Source organism: Xenopus laevis, chromosome 1L (genome assembly GCF_017654675.1).
Source record: "Xenopus laevis strain J_2021 chromosome 1L, Xenopus_laevis_v10.1, whole genome shotgun sequence".
Lineage (NCBI taxonomy): Eukaryota > Metazoa > Chordata > Amphibia > Anura > Pipidae > Xenopus > Xenopus laevis.
Genome location: NC_054371.1, coordinates 114,416,276 through 114,435,320, shown reverse-complemented (window position 1 = coordinate 114,435,320; position 19,045 = coordinate 114,416,276). Strand labels below are relative to the sequence as shown.

At 36.6% G+C, this 19,045-nt stretch overlaps 3 protein-coding genes across 3 annotated transcripts; all 3 read right to left on the bottom strand.

Annotated features, from left to right (window-relative positions):
• Window positions 1-275: 275 nt before the first annotated feature.
• crygdl.14.L (crystallin gamma D like gene 14 L homeolog) lies at window positions 276-4,104 on the bottom strand. The gene is made up of 3 exons (XM_041584435.1): window positions 4,015-4,104; window positions 1,469-1,711; window positions 276-600 (listed from the first exon to the last, which is right to left on the bottom strand). The coding sequence occupies exons 1-3, from the start codon at window positions 4,102-4,104 to the stop codon at window positions 325-327; spliced, it is 609 nt and encodes a 202-aa protein (XP_041440369.1). The 3' UTR covers window positions 276-324.
• Window positions 4,105-6,561: 2,457 nt separating this feature from the next.
• Window positions 6,562-8,602, bottom strand: crygdl.13.L (crystallin gamma D like gene 13 L homeolog). The gene is made up of 3 exons (XM_041585651.1): window positions 8,594-8,602; window positions 7,131-7,373; window positions 6,562-6,837 (listed from the first exon to the last, which is right to left on the bottom strand). Exons 1-3 carry the CDS (start codon window positions 8,600-8,602, stop codon window positions 6,562-6,564), a joined length of 528 nt encoding a protein of 175 aa, XP_041441585.1.
• Window positions 8,603-12,350: 3,748 nt separating this feature from the next.
• On the bottom strand, window positions 12,351-13,991 carry crygdl.12.L (crystallin gamma D like gene 12 L homeolog). Its single transcript, XM_041585646.1, has 3 exons — window positions 13,983-13,991; window positions 12,962-13,204; window positions 12,351-12,626 (listed from the first exon to the last, which is right to left on the bottom strand). Exons 1-3 carry the CDS (start codon window positions 13,989-13,991, stop codon window positions 12,351-12,353), a joined length of 528 nt encoding a protein of 175 aa, XP_041441580.1.
• Window positions 13,992-19,045: the final 5,054 nt, after the last annotated feature.

The window sequence follows — 19,045 nt, the reverse complement described above, 5'->3', positions numbered from 1 at the left end:
AACCTGTTTTCTTTTAATGTTAAAACATGTATCAGTATAATATGTGAAAGCCTATTTGTGAGAATATAATAGAGTAATACTGAGTTGTCATCCTCCTCCCACATTCCTCTTCTCCAATCTACATAAACTGAAGCTGGCTGGGATGTCTGCATAACTGAGATGCTTCTTTGCATAGACCAAAATACTTGCACCAAATTGCCATATAGTTACGTTATGTTTTTATGGTATGGATATCAATGCTGAGAAACCACAACACAAACAGCTAATCTGGAATTTGTCAGTTTTATTAGAACACCAATACATCTGATTTGTTAAGTAAATATTTTAAAATCTGTTATAAACTCTTCTGAATGATCCAATTCTGGGGCTTGAGGCTCCCCAGTCATTAAATCTCCTGTATTCTCCAGATCTCAGGTAGTACTGACGTCCCCTGTAGTTGGGTTCCTCGTAGAACATCCAATGGCCATCAAACACATTGCAAGAGTGAATGTCATGAAAACGGAATCGATCATAAGTATTGGGGCAGTCATCAAAGAACTCCATCATCTGCCCTTGGAAATCTCCTCTTTCATAGATTCTCATTTTGTATTGACCATGATACTTTAAAGACATGGAAAAATATTAAATATAGTTATGCTTCATGAATAAACTATTAAATCAGATCTTTACAATTCTTTCAATAGGTTGTTTTTTATTTCTGTTTGCATAATTAAAAACTGATATAATCTATGTGCAAGCATCAAAGTGAAACATGCTGCAAATTTTCTTTTGAATCCAACCTCACATTAAACGAATTAAAACGACCTTAGTTTAGGCCAGGGGTCAGCAACCTTTACTATCAAAAGAGCCATTTTGCCCCTCTCCCACTAAAGAAAAATAGTCTGGAGCCATAAAACATAACACAGCTTATAAACTTTTTTAACCTTTTTTTTAATTTTAACTGTTACAACAACAGAATACAACAAACAGAAGTGCATTGTGTATATGCATGGCTACGTTGAAATAAATGAAACACTGAATAGCCCTATTAAATGCTAGTGTTCTCATCTGTTTAATGTGACTTCTGTTTCTGAAGCTCCATGCTGATCTTCTCTCTCTTGTCTTGAGTGTGTGACCGCGGTAAGGACCATGATGAATCATCTTGCTGTTGCTCAGTCTTGCCACTCCTGGGATGTCTATACAGCCCTCGCACCTGCTGGCGGCTTCTTCAGTGTGCTTACCGCTGTCGCACACTCAAGAAGCTACCTGACAGGCAAAGCCGCAAGACTGAGCCACAGCAAGCAGGATGAAGAGCCACATGAGGCTCCCTACCCCTGCTTTAGGCAGTCTTATTTTCGACTGTATTCGATCTACACTTAATTTTCTAGTTTAAAAGTGAGATTTTGTATATTCACTTATGCATAATCACCAAAATCTATTCCATTAGTTCTGTTTCTACTAAAGGTGATAAGAACATTACATAACTTACATTGGGAACAAATCGACAGGATCTGATGGAATCATTGAAGCCCATCCATCTCTGAAAGTCTGGGTATTCTCCTTGCCAGAGATAATACTGGTGTCCCCTGTAACTGGGGTGCTCATAGAGGATCCAGTTTCCACCCTCTACCCTGATGGAGTTGCAGCGATTGAAGTATGAAGAAAAGTCAGAAAAGTCTGAGCCACACTCATAGTGGCGGCCTTGGAAGTTCCTTTCCTCATAGAAGAAGATCTAAAGAAATTGTATATTTAAGTTTACAAATAAAATTAGAGCTCAGATAAAATCTTTGAGATGATATTTGTTGTAGTTCTGTTTTATGAAAAGTTTTATTTGTTTCACCTTTTAGTTCCTGAGATTCAGGAACTTACCTTAAGTATTGCAGTTGCTACATGTTAAACGTTAAAAGATAAATTACAATTATTTTACTTACTGTCAGGCCAATTAAACATGTATGGGTACCCGATGGGGAACATTTGACAGACACAAATGCAATTTTATAGACTAAAAATCTGCCGTTCTGGACAGATAATGTAATCTGTGTCCAGGCTAATAGGATGGATGCAATGACAGCAGATGTTGCTATGAGAGGGATTGCAGTTCCATCTTACTTCTGACCAGGTCTTTTTTTTTTAACATAGGAGGAGAGATGCATTTAAGAACTTGTATAACTATGCAGTAGGGCATCATGGAATGGCTTAAAGGAACCGTTTAGTGTAAAAATAAATAACTGGGTAAATAGATAGGCTATGCAAAATATAAACTGTTTCTGATATAGTTAGTTAGCCAAAATTGTAATCTAAAAAGGCTGGAGTGACTGGATGTCTAACAGAAACAAACTTCCTGCTTTTCAGCTCTCTAACTCTGAGGGGTCCGTTTACTAAAGCGCAGTAAAAATATTCGGACAAAATATAGACAAATTTGTCGCCAAATATGTTTTTGCCAGTTTACTAACCTACTGTAAATATAAATTTGTGAATTTTCTTGCGCAAACATATGTTTTCGCCAGTTATCGCATTCGCTGAAAATAACGCCACATACACATTAATGCCTGGTATTTTAAACAGCGAAATGTGCAAAAGACTAAATTTACGCAAGAATATTCCCAACATTTTACCGCCACCTATGTAGTGGTGTAAAAGTATTTTTTCGCCAGAAAATTCTCAAGGGGCAGGAAATATCTCATAATACTTTTTTATTTTACCCATCATTCTTTGCTGACAGGAGAGAGATCTGTAGCTATTGCTGACAGGATGATTTGGCTTCTGCTTCTATCTGTTGTAACAGCAGCAGTTTCAGCTCAGAGGAGTATTATTGGCAGCGGGCATCACAGTCCAAGGATTCATCAGCCGCTACGCTTTTTTGGTTTCATTGTGATTGGCTACATTAAACTGTACATTTCTATGAAGCAAAGAGATTGTCTGGTATGATTTCTTGTTCATATGATTCTATTGGCAGAAGGGTTTGTATGATGCATACATGTTTGATTGTTGTTGGTAATGTTGGTAATGTTGTTGGATGGTATAATCATCAGTCAATAAAGTTTTGAAGATGCATTTCTGGCCATAAATGTAAAAATTGCCATAATAACCGCCATAAAACAAGACTATTTTATAGCATAAACATTTGCAAAACTGTAATTTGTCGCCAGAAAATTCACAACTCACTAAAATTACCGCTAATGTCAGCTGGTTCATTAACCTAGTTACCGCAAGTGATCGCAATGACTTCTGAGCGCATCGCTGTTTAGTAAACTTAGTCCCTGTGAATATTCTGGCGGAAAAATATTCTCTGTAACTAAATATCCCTTGAGATTACCCTTTGAGGGAAGTAAAAAGGGTAACAAAAAAAAAAGATTACAACATATTTCGATCAACTGGTCAACACTGGATCATTTTATAATTTTGACTATACAAGTGGTTAATTTAAATCTATTGATATATGCCAATAATGATCTCTGTGAGTCTCAATGTATTAGCAGAATGTAATACACTAATGGATTATAAATATTTTTATAACTCTTTGCTTATTTTTAAATTCCTTTGTGGCTCTAATATGGGAATGAATCACTGTAAAATATTAATGTACATTTCATATACGTATGGCTTGCTGTACCACTATGAATAGCTTGATCGTGGTTATGTATTATCTAGAAAATATTAAAATAGTCATGTTTCTGACTTACCTTTCCCTTTTTGAATGTTTGGAAGTTTCAGTGCAATTGACAAGTGGAAAGAGATGGCCTTTATATATGTGCTGTATTGCCACTGTCTGCATACACTACTGAGAACATGTATTTTTGTCCAGTAAGTAAAATGTAAATATCTTTTGTATTTTTTGGGTTCTGCTGTCACAGCTGTTTCATATGCTTACTGGCACCTTTGCTGTATAGCATTACCTTAAGAGCAACAAAGCATTACAGGTTTGCTCATTATATACATGTGAATTGTTTCCATTGTCTTAGCAGTCAAAAGGTCTCATTTGCTTGTCACTGTTTCTCTCTGCAAAGAATAGGAAATCCACTGCCTATGGCCTACATGTGTAGTGCTGGAAGCCAAAAACTGCTCAGGAACTCTCTCTGTAGCATTTCTATGTCCTGTTAGCATGTGACTTCCAGTGTCGGCCATAGACAATGTTTCCCATATTTTATAGCAGATTAAATTATTTTGTTCTTTAGTGCTTAACCTCTTTTTTTTCTCTTTCAAATTAGTGGAAATTTCAGAGTAATAGCAGTGCTACGCAATATGTTGGCGCTATATAAATACATGTTAATAATATTGACAAACTACAAAGTAGTTGATGGGTGACTACAATTTGCCATCAGTGGTACAGCAGTAGATAAGGTTAGTAAGGTAGTGATACATATGGGTGCAGCGGCTACTTCAGGCTTCAGTTGCACACTATCTGCTGCTTGTTTGTTTTCACAAGTTTCTTGGTACGGCCTCAAACTCTTTTGTCTCACATTGTATGCTTTTATCTGCTAATGTTTTGTGTATTTACTGCTTTTGGTCAGCATTTCATGAAACAGCATGGCCCCCTAGCATTTTATGAGACAGCATTTTTTCTAATAATACATTTTTTTTAATGAAATTTATAACACAAAATGGCCCCAGTATTTCATTGACTTAGCATAGCCCCCCAGCATTTTATGACAGTGTGGCTGCATGAATATTTGACACAGCATGGCCTCAGCATTTCATGAGAATGTGAACACAGAATGCATGCTACTGTGTAGCACCAACATTTATTCCATGGCACTCCAATACCTTTATAATATTATAAAGAGAATTTGCCTAAAAAAGTAGAGTATGCCATTAGCCTTAATGCCAGCTCAAATTACAAAAAATTTAAATACAAACAATACTAGGCAGCCTTATTACAGTGGTCTTAATCTAACTATGAGTTTATTTTTGGTTAAAGGATAGTGATAAGCGAATCTGTTTCTCTGCCAAAAATTGGCAAAACTCATTGAAGTCAATTGGCAAAAATTACTATTCTGCAAATACTTAAAGGAAAATGATACCCCAAAATGAATACTTTAGCAGCATGAAAGTTCATATTAAGATATATCATATTAATTGGCATATTAAATATTCTTACCAAACTGGAATATATATGTAACCATATATTATTTTACTTATTTTTCCTTGAGCCCCATTTTATAATATTGTCTGTGTTGCCTCTGAAATCACCTGCCCAGAAATAATGCAGCTCTAATGCATTGTTTGTATGCACTGTTAATTGTAGGATCCATGAGGGGAGGATTACTCAATAATAAGCATAATAATATATTATTATTAGGGATGCACCGAATCCAGGATTTTCAGCAGGATTCAGATTTGGCCGAATCCTTCTGCCAGGTCGAACTGAATGGGAAATCACGTGAGTTTTTGTTGCAAAACAAGGAAGTAAAATATATTTTAAGCTTCCCAAGGATTCGGATTCGGTTCACTATTTGGCTGAATCTTTCAAGAAGGATTTGGGGGTTCGGCCGAATCCAAAATAGTGGATTTGGTGCATCAATAATTATTATATTATATTATTATGAAAATTTAGATGAAGCAGGGTTTTACATATGAGCTGTTTTATGCAATATATTTTCATTGAGACCTACATTATTTGGGGGTATAGGTTTCCTTTAAAAAGATAAACTGATTATAGTTCCAAATGTTATATCCTATCACAACATACTTCAATTGCCAACCTTAAGCAATCTTAGTAGCAACTGACTTGAAGCCATCCCTGGAACAATTGGGTCTGAATATAACTACAGGCAGTACGTGTTTTGACCCTATGACAATCAAGAATTACTTAATTCTAAGCCTTTCTAAATGAATAACTTGCTTGCATGGTGAGCACATTGGTTTCATTTGTTTCAAATTATTACTATCAGCTATATACATAACTACGTACATATTAGAGACTAATTAACCTGCCCAATATTAGACTTAAAACATCAATAGTTTTCAGTAATGCACATTCAGAAAAATCTTGTTTAGCTTGAAAATCAGAGAAAATATTTTTGCTGTATTTCATTTTCATTATAAGGGTAAAAAAATGCTATACTAAATAAGGAAGTTTTCTGAAGACCAGACTTTGGATCAACATTGTTTTTGGGGAATGAATTGCAATAAACCTCTGTATTTTATTAGGACCTAAAAGGCCCTGCCATAAGGTTCCTGAAAACTACAAGACTATTTGAAAAGATATATTGTATGTATATTGTTTAACTTTCCAACCTAAAGATTGAACCTGTTTACTTTTAATGTTAAAACATGTGTCAGTATACTATGTGAAAGCCTATTTGTGAGAATATAATAGAGTAATACAGAGTTATCAACCTTCTCCCACATTCCACTTCTCCAATCTACATAAACTCACGCTGGCCAAGATGTCTGCATAACTGAAATGCTTCTTTGCATAGACTAACATACTTGCACTAAATTGCCATGTAGTTATGTTGTTTTTGTGGCATGGATATCAATGCTGCACAGTAAATAGAGAAACCATAACGCAAATAGCTAATCTGGAATTTGTCAGTTTTATTGAAACCATAGACATATTTGATTTGCTAAGTTAATATTTTAAAATCTGTTATAAACTCTTCTGAATGATCCAATTCTGGGGCTTGAGGCTCCCCAGTCATTGAATCTCCTGTATTCTCCAGATCTCAGGTAGTACTGACGTCCCCTGTAGTTGGGTTCTTCATAGAACATCCAATGGCCATCAAACACATTGCAGGAGTGAATGTCATGGAAACGGAATCGATCATAAGTATTGGGGCAGTCATCAAAGAACTCCATCATCTGCCCTTGGAAATCTCCTCTTTCATAGATTCTCATTTTGTATTGACCATGGTACTTTAAAGAAATGGAAAAATATTAAACATATCTGTTTGAAAAAAAAGATCAAGTTGATATATCCTTTGTGCAAACATTAAAATTAAAAATGCTGCAATTTTTCTTTTCAATCCAACCTCACATAAAGCTACTTAAAATATAAATCTGGTAAACATATATAGTCCTTGCGTTAGACAGTCTTATTTTCTAGTATATTGTATCTACATTAAAATTTCTAGATTAAATAGGTTTCTAGATTATGAATAATCACCAAAATCTATTCCATTAGTACTGTTTCTGCTGAAGAACCTTACATTGGGAACAAATCGACAGGACCTGATGGAGTCATTGAAGCCCATCCACCGCTGAAAGTCTGGGTATTCTCCTTGCCAGAGATAATACTGGTGTCCCCTGTAACTGGGGTGCTCATAGAGGATCCAGTTTCCACCCTCTACCCTGATGGAGTTGCAGCGATTGAAGTATGAGGACAGGTCAGAACAATCTGAGCCGCACTCATAGTGGCGGCCTTGGAAGTTCCTTTCTTCATAGAAGAAGATCTGAAGCAAGACATTGTAGATTCAATTTTACAAATTAAACTAGGGCATACACACATTCTTTAAGATGATTTTTTGTGTGTTTCTGGTTTATAAAACGTTATTTTTTATCTTTTTATTCCTGAGATACAGGAACATACCTTTTAAGTATTGCAGAATCCACATGTTAAATGTTTAAAGCTATATTCCAGGTAAATACTACTATCAGTACTAAATTCTAATTAATAATGGCATTAAACAGATACAGCTTTTCAGATAAAATATGTATTACTGATTTTAGCAAACTTGCTCTTATGGACAGAAAATATGTGGCCAGGCTAAAGAATTGAATGGGATATCCGTGAGTTTTTGGCTGAGTCACTTGATTTTTTTGTGGCTTTTTTCACAATAAGCCAGCATTTTCTGGATTTTCACACAAAAAGTCTGATTAATTTGGATTTTGGGATCATTTCAGCTCAGAAATTCCACAGAATAGCCAAATAGTGACGGGACCTCTCCCAATGACTTTTATACAATCTTGGTAGGTCTGAGATGCCAGATTTTCATATTTGGAATTTTTCCATCCTCATGGTAAAATGCATCTCAAAAAATCAGGTTTTTTTCCACTAAAAATTCGTAGTTTGGTTAAAAAAACTCTTTACATTTTTTGGGGGGTTTTGGCATTAGGACTTAACCCCCTTATGTTGCTATCATTTTGTGTATTGCATCACCATCCATTTAAGTATATGTTTTTGATTGCTAGGCTCTTAAAACTCTAGAAAATGCAGTTCTTAAGATTGGAGAACCTCATGTAAGGACTTGGATAACTATGCAGTAGTGCATCATTAGGGTATTTTTACCTTTTGAAAAAGACAGCCTTATTTGATTTGGAGCTCGAAAGCCAACTTCATAATATGCGAGTGGTGAATTTAAATGTGGCTTTGTCTGTATAGATATCTATTCATAAACATGCCAAAGATAATCTTTGTGGGTCTCATTTTATTAGCAGACTGTATAGTTCTATCATTAGTGCAAAATATTGCATAGTAATTTTGCATCTTGAAAAATTCCTTTGTGTCTCAAATATTAGAATGAATAACTGTATAATGTATTCAAGGTTTTTATTCCAGAACTGTAGAATATATATATACGTATATATATATATATATATCTGCTCTATGAAAAAATTGATCATAGTAATGTATTATCTAGAAAATATCAAAATAGTCATAGTTCTGACTTACCTTTCCCATTTTGAGTGTTTGGAAGTTTCTGTACAATCGATAAGTGGAAAGAGATGGCCTTTATATATGTGCTATATTGCTGCTGTCTGCATACACTACTGAGAACATGCATTTTTTGTCTATTAGGTAAAATGTAAATATCTTTTGTATTTTTTGGGCTCTGCTGTCACAGCTGTTCTCTATGCTTACTGGCACCTATGCTGTATAGCTTTACCTTAAGCGCAACAAAGCATTGTAGGTTTGCTCATTATATACGTATGTGAATTGTTTCCATTGTGTCAGCAAAAGGTCTAATTTGTATGTCACTGCATCTTTCCGCAAAGAATAGAAAATCCACTGCCCATGGCCTACATGTGTACTGCTAAAAGGGCGGAAAGTGCTCATGAACTCTCTCTGTAGCATTTCTGTGTCCTGTTAACATGTGACTTCCAGTGTCAGCCATAAACAATGTTTCCCATAATTTATAGCAGTTTAAATTATTTTGTTCCTTGGTGCTTAACCTCCTGGTTTTCTCCGTCAGATTAGTGAAATAGATAGTGATTAGTAAATTCACAATGGAGTTTATTTATGCCTGACTGAACACAAAAGCTTGGGCAATCATAAATGGGCCCCCCATGTAACTGAGATTGAACAGTTATTTATAAGTAGGGATGTAGCGAACCGCCGAGTATGTGTTCGTGAACGCCGTTCGCGAACGCCGGCAAAAAATGCGAACAGTTCGCGAACTGTTTGCGAACTTCGAACATCCGAAAATCGTTCGAATCTAACGAAAATCGTTCGATTTTAGCGATCGAATGGTCGAATGGTCGAACGATTTTGACGCGAACGCCTATTGGCGAACGTCGCGCGATGTTCGCGAACTTGCAGCGGACGCGAACAGTCGAAGTTCGCGCGAACTAGTTCGCCGGCGAACAGTTTGCTACATCCCTATTTATAAGCTTCCCCATTAACAGCAGCATTATTGTTTTAAGCTTTATCATTAGAGAGAGTGTGTAGAATATTGTTTGATATTACTAGTGTAGGGATGTGGAAATCTTAGACACCCTTACACTTTACAGACAGGTACATCCCTAGTTATATGGACACCTCAGTGGGTCCTTATGGGGATCTTGTGCTTATGTAACCCCTGTAGTTCACACAGCGTACACCAGATGGCTCTGTGCCAGAGTATATAAGGTTTAGGAACCATGAGGTCTGGGTCCATTGCTTTAGCCCAACCAAGCAGGCTGCAAGGGAATGGGTAGTGTCGACCCTAGGTGCCTTGGCCCTAGTAGACAGCTATACTCAATTATATATCACTCTAGGAGTGATAGAGAGGTTATTTAGTTGAGCAGCTCAAGGCTCCGCCGAGGAGATTAGAGGAATTAAGATCCCAGGGTATTACTGACCCGGAGTAAGGACTAAAGTGTTGAGATAGGGATGATAGGAATTCCCCTAGTCTGCCACTGGAAGATATCCTGAAAACTGGGCAATACCTCTCACATGCTGCCAACTTACTCTCTGCTGTATATGCCCTAGCCTGTGGAGATTCGGCCTATACGTGCTGTGAGTATATGCTTCCTTTATGCTGCTGTGTATATTCTATGCTCCATTGTGGATCAATGTGCTGAATGATCTATGTGATATTGTTCAATAAATACAGTTCTATGATCAACCGTTAAAGAACTACTGGTGCCCATCATTGTGCTATCGCACCTAGTTACAGTTACACTAAACCCTGCCTCCACCGCGTTGCGAGGGCTTGCCCCTGAAAAAAGAGAGCTCATCTGTGGTATCAGCCCACAAAGGAAAGTAGCTAAACTGCTAAATACAAAGCAGTTTACTGTAGCGCTACACTAGTATTACACTTCACTAAATGTTTTGCAACTAGATTACAAGAGTTGCAAGAGTTTCTCGCTCGGCATATAACTTTAGCCATAGCTTAAGGTAATTTGAAACACTACACCTATTTAAAGGGGATCTGTCACCAAGAAATAAAAAGCTGTATAATAAAAGTGCTTTTCAAATGAAACATGAAATCCAAATTCTTTTTTTATTAAAGCATTCATAGTTGTTGTAAACTCATTTAAAGATCTCAGCTGTCAATCAAATATTGCCTGCCCCTCCTCTATACAGGCAATTACTTTCACTTTCCATTCAGCACTGACTAGATGTCACTGCACTCCGCATATTCCCCCCGCTCTCTTCCCCATTTAATTGTGTAACCAGTGTATGGGGATGGACATCCCGCAGCTGCTCCGGCAGTGGGTTACACAGGTCCTCCAGAGCGCTCACCCGCCTGTCTGATGTCCTTTCCCGCAGTTTCTGCAGGTCTTGCCATATTATGGACAGATCTAGTTTGATCTCATCAGTTTTAGCATTTATTAGCGTTGCACTCGCCTCTGTGGATGCTTTGATTTCTTGTAGGATGTCTAGCAAGGTTGTTTCCTCCTCGGCCGGTAGAGTGGGTGAGGAGGGAGCGCTAGGTTGGGAGTCTCCACCATCTTGCCTGTCCTTGTGGGCATATTTCCCCAACTTCACTGCTGCCGCAGAAGCCCTTTTCTGAGCTCTATTCTGCCCCATTATTACCCTTTGGGGTAAAGGTTGCCCCTGGACTTCTTCTGGAGCCGTAATTAACAGAGGATCAGTAGTCTAACACAGGATAACTGGGGCTCAGGGAGAGGAGCTCTGCCATGCACGTCTGATCACATCTAGCCTCAGGCCACACCCCGCACATACTATTAAAAAATATTTTATTATGAAAATTTAGATGAAGAAGGTGTTCATATATTTCATAGAGACCTACATTATTTAGGGTTTATGTTTCCTTTAAAAAGATAAACTGATTATAGTTCCAAATGTTTTATCCTATCACAGCATTCTTCAATTGCCAACCTAAAGAAATCTTAGTAGCAACTGACTTGAAGCCATCCCTGGAACAATTAGGTCTAAATATAAATACACGCAGTATGTGTTTTGGCCCTATGACAATTAAGAGTTACTTAATACTAAGCCATTTCTAAATGAATAACTTGCTTACATGGTGAGCAAATTGGTTTAATTTGCTTGAAATTATTACTATTAGCTATATACAGTACATAACTACGTACATATTACAGGCTAATTAACCTACCCAATATTTCAGACTTCAAAATATCCCAATAAAGTGCACTTAGAAATCTCTTGTTTAGCTTAAAAAGCAGAGAAAATACTTTTGCTGTATTTCATTTTAATCATAAGGGTAAAAAAATGCTATACTAAATCAGGACCTTTTCTGCAAACCAGTCTTTGGATCAACATTGTTTTTGGGGAATTAATTACAGTAAACCTCTGCATTTTATTAGGACCATTAAGGCCCTTCCATAAGGTTGCTGACAAACTACAAAGCTATTTAAAAAGATATATTGTATGTATATTGTTTAACTTTCTAACCTAAAGATTGAACCTGTTTTCTTTTAATGTTAAAACATGTATCAGTATAATATGTGAAAGCCTATTTGTCAGAATATAATGGAGTAATACTGATTTATCATCCTCCTCCCACATTCCTCTTCTCCAATCTACATAAACTGAAGCTGACTGGGATGTCTGCATTACTGAGATGCTTCTTTGCATAGACCAACATACTTGCACTAAATTGCCATATAGTTACGTTATGTTTTTGTGGCATGGATATCAATGCTGCATAGAAAATAGAGAAACCACAACACAAACAGCTAATCTGGAATTTGTCAGTTTTATTAGAACACCAATACATCTGATTTGTTAAGTTAATATTTTAAAATCTGTTATAAACTCTTCTGAATGATCCAATTCTGGAGCTTGAGGCTTCCCAGTCATTGAATCTCCTGTATTCTCCAGATCTCAGGTAGAACTGACGTCCCCTGTAGTTGGGTTCCTCATAGAACATCCAATGGCCATCAAACACATTGCAGGAGTGAATGTCATGGAAACGGAATCGATCATAAGTATTGGGGCAGTCATCAAAGAACTCCATCATCTGCCCTTGGAAATCTCCTCTTTCGTAGATTCTCATTTTGTATTGACCATGGTACTACAAAGAAAGGGAAAAATATTAAACATATCTGTTTAAAAAAATTAAAGTGATATTGATTTCTGCAAGCATTAAGATTAACAAAAATTAAAAATGCTGCAATATTTCTTTTCAATGCAACCTCATATTAAGCTACGGTACTTAAAATGTAAATCTGGTAAATATATATATATAATGTCCTTCCATTATACACATTATATTTCTACTATATTGTATCTGCATTTAATTTTCTAGGTTAAATGCAAGATTTTAAGAGTCTGAACATCTACTTATGAGTAATCGCAAACATCTTTTCCATTAGTACTTTTTCTGCTTAAGAACCTTATGTAACTTACATTGGGAACAAATTGACAGGACCTGATGGAGTCATTGAAGCCCATCCACCTCTGAAAGTCTGGGTATTCTCCTTGCCAGAGATAATACTGGTGTCCCCTGTAACTGGGGTGCTCATAGAGGATCCAGTTTCCACCCTCTACTCTGATGGAGTTGCAGCGATTGAAGTATGAAGACAGGTCAGAACAATCTGAGCCACACTCATAGTGGCGACCTTGGAAGTTCCTTTCCTCATAGAAGAAGATCTGAAGAAAGTAGCTTCAATTTTACAAATAACACTACGGTACACACAAATTCTTTGAGATAATTTTTTGTGTGTTTTTAGTTTATGAAAAGTTTATTTTTTATCTCTTTATTCCTGAGATTCAGGAACATACCTTTATGTATTGCAGTTTCCACATGTTAAATATTTAAAGATGGATTCAAGGTAAGTTAAGGTATATAAATACTAATAAATACTACTATCAGTACTAAATACTAATAATAATGGCATTAAACTGATACAGATTTTCAGGTTAAATATATATTGCTGATCTTAGCAATCTTGCTTATTAAACTGCCATCATTTTTTAAAGTCATATTAGAATATTACTGAAGGTAAAAAGAAACATAGAAAATTAAAATTATTTTAATGAAAAAAGTCTGTCCAAATTTGAAACGGTTTTACTTTTGCTCTAATAAGCTTGAAAGTCAACTTCATAATACACAATTGGTGAATTTGAATGTATCTTTGTCTATAGAGATATCTATTCATAAACATGCCAAAATTATCTTTCTAGGTCTCTCTTTATTAGCAGACTGTATAGTTCTATCACTAGTGCAAAATATTGCAGTTATTTTGCATCTTGAAAAATTCCTTTGTGTCTCATATATATATACTGTATATATATATATATATATATATATATATATATATATATATATATATATATATATATATATATATGCTGTACCTCTATGAATAGCTTGATCATGGTTATGTATTATCTAGAAAATATCAAACTAGTCATGGTTATGACTTACCTTTCCCATTTTGAATGTTTGGATGTTTCAGTGCAATTGACAAGTGGAAAAAGTTGGCCTTTATATATGTGCTGTATTGCCACTGTCTGCATACACTACTGAGAACATGGATTTTGTCTAGTAAGTAAAATGTAAATATTCTTTGTATTTTTTTGGGCATCTGCTATCACAGCTGATTCCTATGCTTACTAGCACTTTTGCTGTATAGCATTACCTTAAGAACAACAAAGCATTTCAGGTTTCCCCATTATATAAGTATGTGAATTGTTTCCATTGTGTCAGCAGTCAAAAGGTCTTATTTGCTTGTCACTGCTTCTATCTGCAAAGAATAGGAAATCCGCTACCTAGGGAATACATGTGTGTAGCAGAAAGTCTCACATTGCTCAGGAACTCTCTCTGTAGCATTTTAATGTTGTCTAAGCATGTGATTTGCAGTGTTTCCCAAAATTGACAACAGTTTGAACTCTTTGGTTCCATAGCACTTAACCTTCTTGTTTTCTTTTGCAGATGACAGAAAGAGATTGTGATTAGTAAACTCACGTTGGACTTCCTTTATGATAGCCTGAGTACAAAAGCTTAACCCTCTAAATGCCACAGATTATAGAATCTACGTTCTGTAGCAAAGTCTCTTGAAATGCCACAGATCATAGATTGTATAATCTGCAGCATTTTCCTCCCTGCAGCCAGTGATGCGCCTTAAAAAGTGGTGCATCGCTTCTAACGGCTACAGATCCCCCTAGGGAATGAGCAAATGAAGATAAACTGACCGATCCAGTGAGTGATCATTTCCCAGCATGCAATGGGGCAGTGGAGACATTTACAACACACTGATGATGTCTCCACTATTCCCCCTATAAATCACATCCCCCAAACACCGCCTCTTCCCTCCTGCTGCGCACTTGTCAATGTTGGAACCCTCCTGCTGCCTTTCAGAGAGATTCCTCCTGGATTGGTCGCCTGGATTGCCTGGATTGAGCTTTTTGAGCTCAACTGCACTTCTCTTCAACCTTTATTTTCTATTATATCTGTTTATAACTCTCTAAAAAAAATCTCTTTTTTTCCTTTTTCTGTCTTTGGCCATAGCACACTGACACTTACAGGCAATTTTGCCAAACACACACTCAGACTTACTCTTCTTTTTTTCTTACTTTTTTCCTCTGTACTTCTTTTCTTTTTTTTTACTTTTCTTGCTTTAGTAGTTTTTCTTTATTTGTTGCTCAAAATTTATTTACAGTATGATCTTGTTCTATAGTTATTTGATTGTATTTTTTTGTTTCTTTGACACTTTACTCATTGCGTTGTGTTTTTCCGCATTGTTACTTGTTTTGTTCTTGGGCACTTGTTATCATCCGCTGGTGGATTTAGATTTCTGACCACCAATTTCACTCCAATAACTGTTCATTTTATTGCTTTTGGTGATTTCATTGGATATTTTTTATTTTATTATGTTTATTCCTTTGCATTGTTATTTACTGCTGGTTTAGTTCCCCAGAAAAGTTTCCCTTTGCAGTGACGCTGATGGATCTATAGTTCTGACCACTGATTTCACCCCAATAACTGATCATGTTACTGCTTTTGGTGATTATTGACAATTGAGGTATATGCAGGATGTATTCTGTGGTTATTAACTTAATTTCTTTTTACGAGAATGTAAGTAGAGACCTCGATTCTGGGATGGCAGTGGATGTGATTTACTTAGACTTTGCTAAAGCATTTGATACAGTGCCACACAAAAGGTTACTGGTTAAATTAAGGAATGTTGGCCTGGAACATAGTATTTGTACCTGGATAGCGAACTGGCTAAAAGATAGACTACAAAGAGTGGTGGTAAATGGAACATTTTCTAATTGGACCAGTGTTGTTAGTGGAGTACCGCAGGGCTCTGTACTAGGTCCCTTGCTTTTCAACTTGTTTATTAATGACCTGGAGGTGGGCATTGAAAGTACTGTTTCTATTTTTGCAGATGATACTAAATTGTGCAGAACTATAGGTTCCATGCAGGATGCTGCCACTTTGCAAAGTGATCTGTCTAAACTGGAAAACTGGGCAGCAAACTGGAAAATGAGGTTCAATGTTGATAAATGCAAGGTTATGCACTTTGGCAAAAATAATATAAATGCAAGTTATACACTAAATGGCAATGTGTTGGGAGTTTCCTTAAATGAAAAGGATCTAGGGGTCTTTGTAGATAACACGTTGTCTAATTCTGGGCAGTGTCATTCTGTGGCTACTAAAGCAAATAAAGTTCTGTCTTGCATAAAAAAGGGCATTAACTCAAGGGATGAAAACATAATTATGCCTCTTTATAGGTCCCTGGTAAGGCCTCATCTGGAGTATGCAGTTCAGTTTTGGACTCCAGTCCTTAAGAGGGATATAAATGAGCTGGAGAGAGTGCAGAGACGTGCAACTAAATTGGTTAGAGGGATGGAAGACTTAAATTATGAGGGTAGACTGTCAAGGTTGGGGTTGTTTTCTCTGGAAAAAAGGCGCTTGCGAGGGGACATGATTACACTTTACAAGTACATTAGAGGACATTATAGACAAATGGCAGGGGACCTTTTTACCCATAAAGTGGATCACCGTACCAGAGGCCACCCCTTTAGACTAGAAGAAAAGAACTTTCATTTGAAGCAACGTAGAGGGTTCTTCACAGTCAGGACAGTGAGGTTGTGGAATGCACTGCCGGGTGATGTTGTGATGGCTGATTCAGTTAATGCCTTTAAGAATGGCTTGGATGATTTTTTGGACAGACATAATATTAAAGGCTATTGTGATACTAAACTCTATAGTTAATATAGGTATGGGTATATAGAATTTTAATTAAAAGTAGGGAGGGGTGTGTGTATGGATGCTGGGTTTTCATTTGGAGGGGTTGAACTTGATGGACTTTGTCTTTTTTCAACCCAATTTAACTATGTAACTATGTAACTATGTAAAGGGCTTAGATTTTGTGTCAAGGAGGAAAATGAGGAGTGATGGTAAAAACACTGGACTTGATTTCTGTGAAATCAATTTCTGACATATTCATGTGTGTCTGTATAGGCAATAGGAAATACTGATACCCCCAGTGGCTCCAACAAATCTGGGCCTGCCTGAACAATAGTCAGAGAGTTCTTGCATGCTTCTGTTGTATCATTTTCATGGGCATTAAATGCATGTTGGCGCTGGAAGTATTTATATAGTTGTGGTTTTCAGATTGACATTTTAAGTATAATTGGTCATAGGAAAGAAAGGTAGATTTTGAAAGCAGTCCCCCCCAGATACTCGAGACCTTGACCTGGCCAGAATATGGAGTATTGGCATTATCAGAAGTGTGGGAAAGAGGCACCAGAATTGTATGACACAGAATGGCCTATAGTATTTCAAAGGTTGCTTTATTCTAAGTGGTTTCTAAATTAATAACTTGCTTGCATAGTGAGCAAATTGGTTACATTTTCTTGAAATTATTACTATAAGCTATGTACATGAATTACATACACATTACAGGCTAAATAGCCAGGCACAATATCTCAGGCTTCACAACATCAGTATTTTGCAATGTGGTGCACTCTAAAATATCTTGTTTAGCTTTAAAAGCAGAGAAAAAACTTTGGCTGTTTTCCATTTTCCTCATAAGGGTAATTGCAGGTAAAGTTGCTGTACCGTATTAGCCAGTAAAATTGTTACAGGGCAACCCTTTTCAAATAAAAAAATAACAAAAGTGGTATAAAGGCGATACCTTTATTGGCTAACTAATATAATCATAGCAAGTGGTCAGAACATTTTAGTTCCTTTTTCAAGCTGATTACAATGAAGCTGTGGTGTTCTCTGGTATATAAACAACATTCAGCTCATAGGTCAAATGACCAACAAAAAGGAATATCAATCTATGTGTAAGGTGTCCAAGTCATTTACAAGGGGATCTGCAGATAAGGTACAAGATAATGTGGGTCAAAGGTCAGAAATACCAATATGTCTGGATATTAGGGATACATATCCAGGATTCGGTTCGGGATTCGGCCATGATTTGGTCGAATCCTTCTGCCTGGCTGAACCGAATCCAAATTTGCATATGCAAATTAGGGACGGGGAGAGAAATCATGTGACTTTTTGTCACAAAACAAGGAAGTAAAACATTTTTTCCCCTTCCCACCGTTTGGATTCGGTTTGGTATTCGGCCGAATGTTTCGCGAAGGATTCGGGGGCTCGGCCGAATAGAAAATAGTGGATTCGGTGCATCCCTACTGGATATGGACTAAGAGATCATATGGAATTGCTTTGATTCTACACTCCAATAATTCAGCCCTAATTTATACTCAGCCTCTTTGATCCACATTATCTTGTACCTTATCTGCAGATCCCCTCGTAAATGAGGAAGCTTATAAATAACTGTTCAGTCTCAATTTCATGGGGGGGCCATTTATGATTGCCCAAGCTTTTTGGTTCAGTCAGTCATAAATGAAATCCATCGTGAATTTACTAATCACTATCTATTTCACTGATCTGAAAGAGAAAACTTAAGAACAAAAGAATTTAATCTGCTATAAATTATGGGAAACATTGTCTATGGCCGACACTGGAAGTCACATGCTAAAAGGACATAGAAATGCTACAGAGAGAGTTCGTGAGCAGTTTCTGGCTTCTAGCACTACACGTGTAGGCCAGAGGCAGTGGATTTTCTATGCCTGTGTTGCCTCTGAAATTACCTGCCCAGAAATAATGCAGCTCTAATGCATTGTTTGTATGCACTGTTAATTGTAGGATCTCTGGGGGGAGGATTACTCAATAATTAGTATATTAAGTATATTATTATATTATTATGAAAATTTAGATGAAGCAGGGTTTTACATTTTCATAGAGACCTATATTATTTGGGGGTATAGGTTTCCTTTAAAAAGATAAACTGATTATAGTTCCAAATGTTTTATCCTATCACAACATACTTCAATTGCCAACCTTAAGTAATCTTAGTAGTAATTGACTTGAAGCCATTCCTGGAACAATTGGGTCTAATTATAAATACACGCAGTATGTGTTTTGACCCTATGGCAATTAAGAGTTACTTAATACTAAGCAGTTTCTAA

What these genes read in the sequence shown, in the direction of transcription:
- crygdl.14.L (XM_041584435.1), bottom strand. Translation starts at nt 4,104, where the DNA reads ATGGCCGACACTGGAAGTCACATGCTAACAGGACATAGAAATGCTACA. An exon ending in TGGCTTCCAGCACTACACAT is followed by an intron (nt 1,712 to 4,014) that starts GTAGGCCATAGG and finishes CAATTTCTTTAG; the next exon opens with ATCTTCTTCTATGAGGAAAG. An exon ending in CCTGTCGATTTGTTCCCAAT is followed by an intron (nt 601 to 1,468) that starts GTAAGTTATGTA and finishes ATGTCTTTAAAG; the next exon opens with TATCATGGTCAATACAAAAT.
- crygdl.13.L (XM_041585651.1), bottom strand. An exon ending in CCTGTCGATTTGTTCCCAAT is followed by an intron (nt 6,838 to 7,130) that starts GTAAGGTTCTTC and finishes ATTTCTTTAAAG; the next exon opens with TACCATGGTCAATACAAAAT.
- crygdl.12.L (XM_041585646.1), bottom strand. An exon ending in CCTGTCAATTTGTTCCCAAT is followed by an intron (nt 12,627 to 12,961) that starts GTAAGTTACATA and finishes CTTTCTTTGTAG; the next exon opens with TACCATGGTCAATACAAAAT.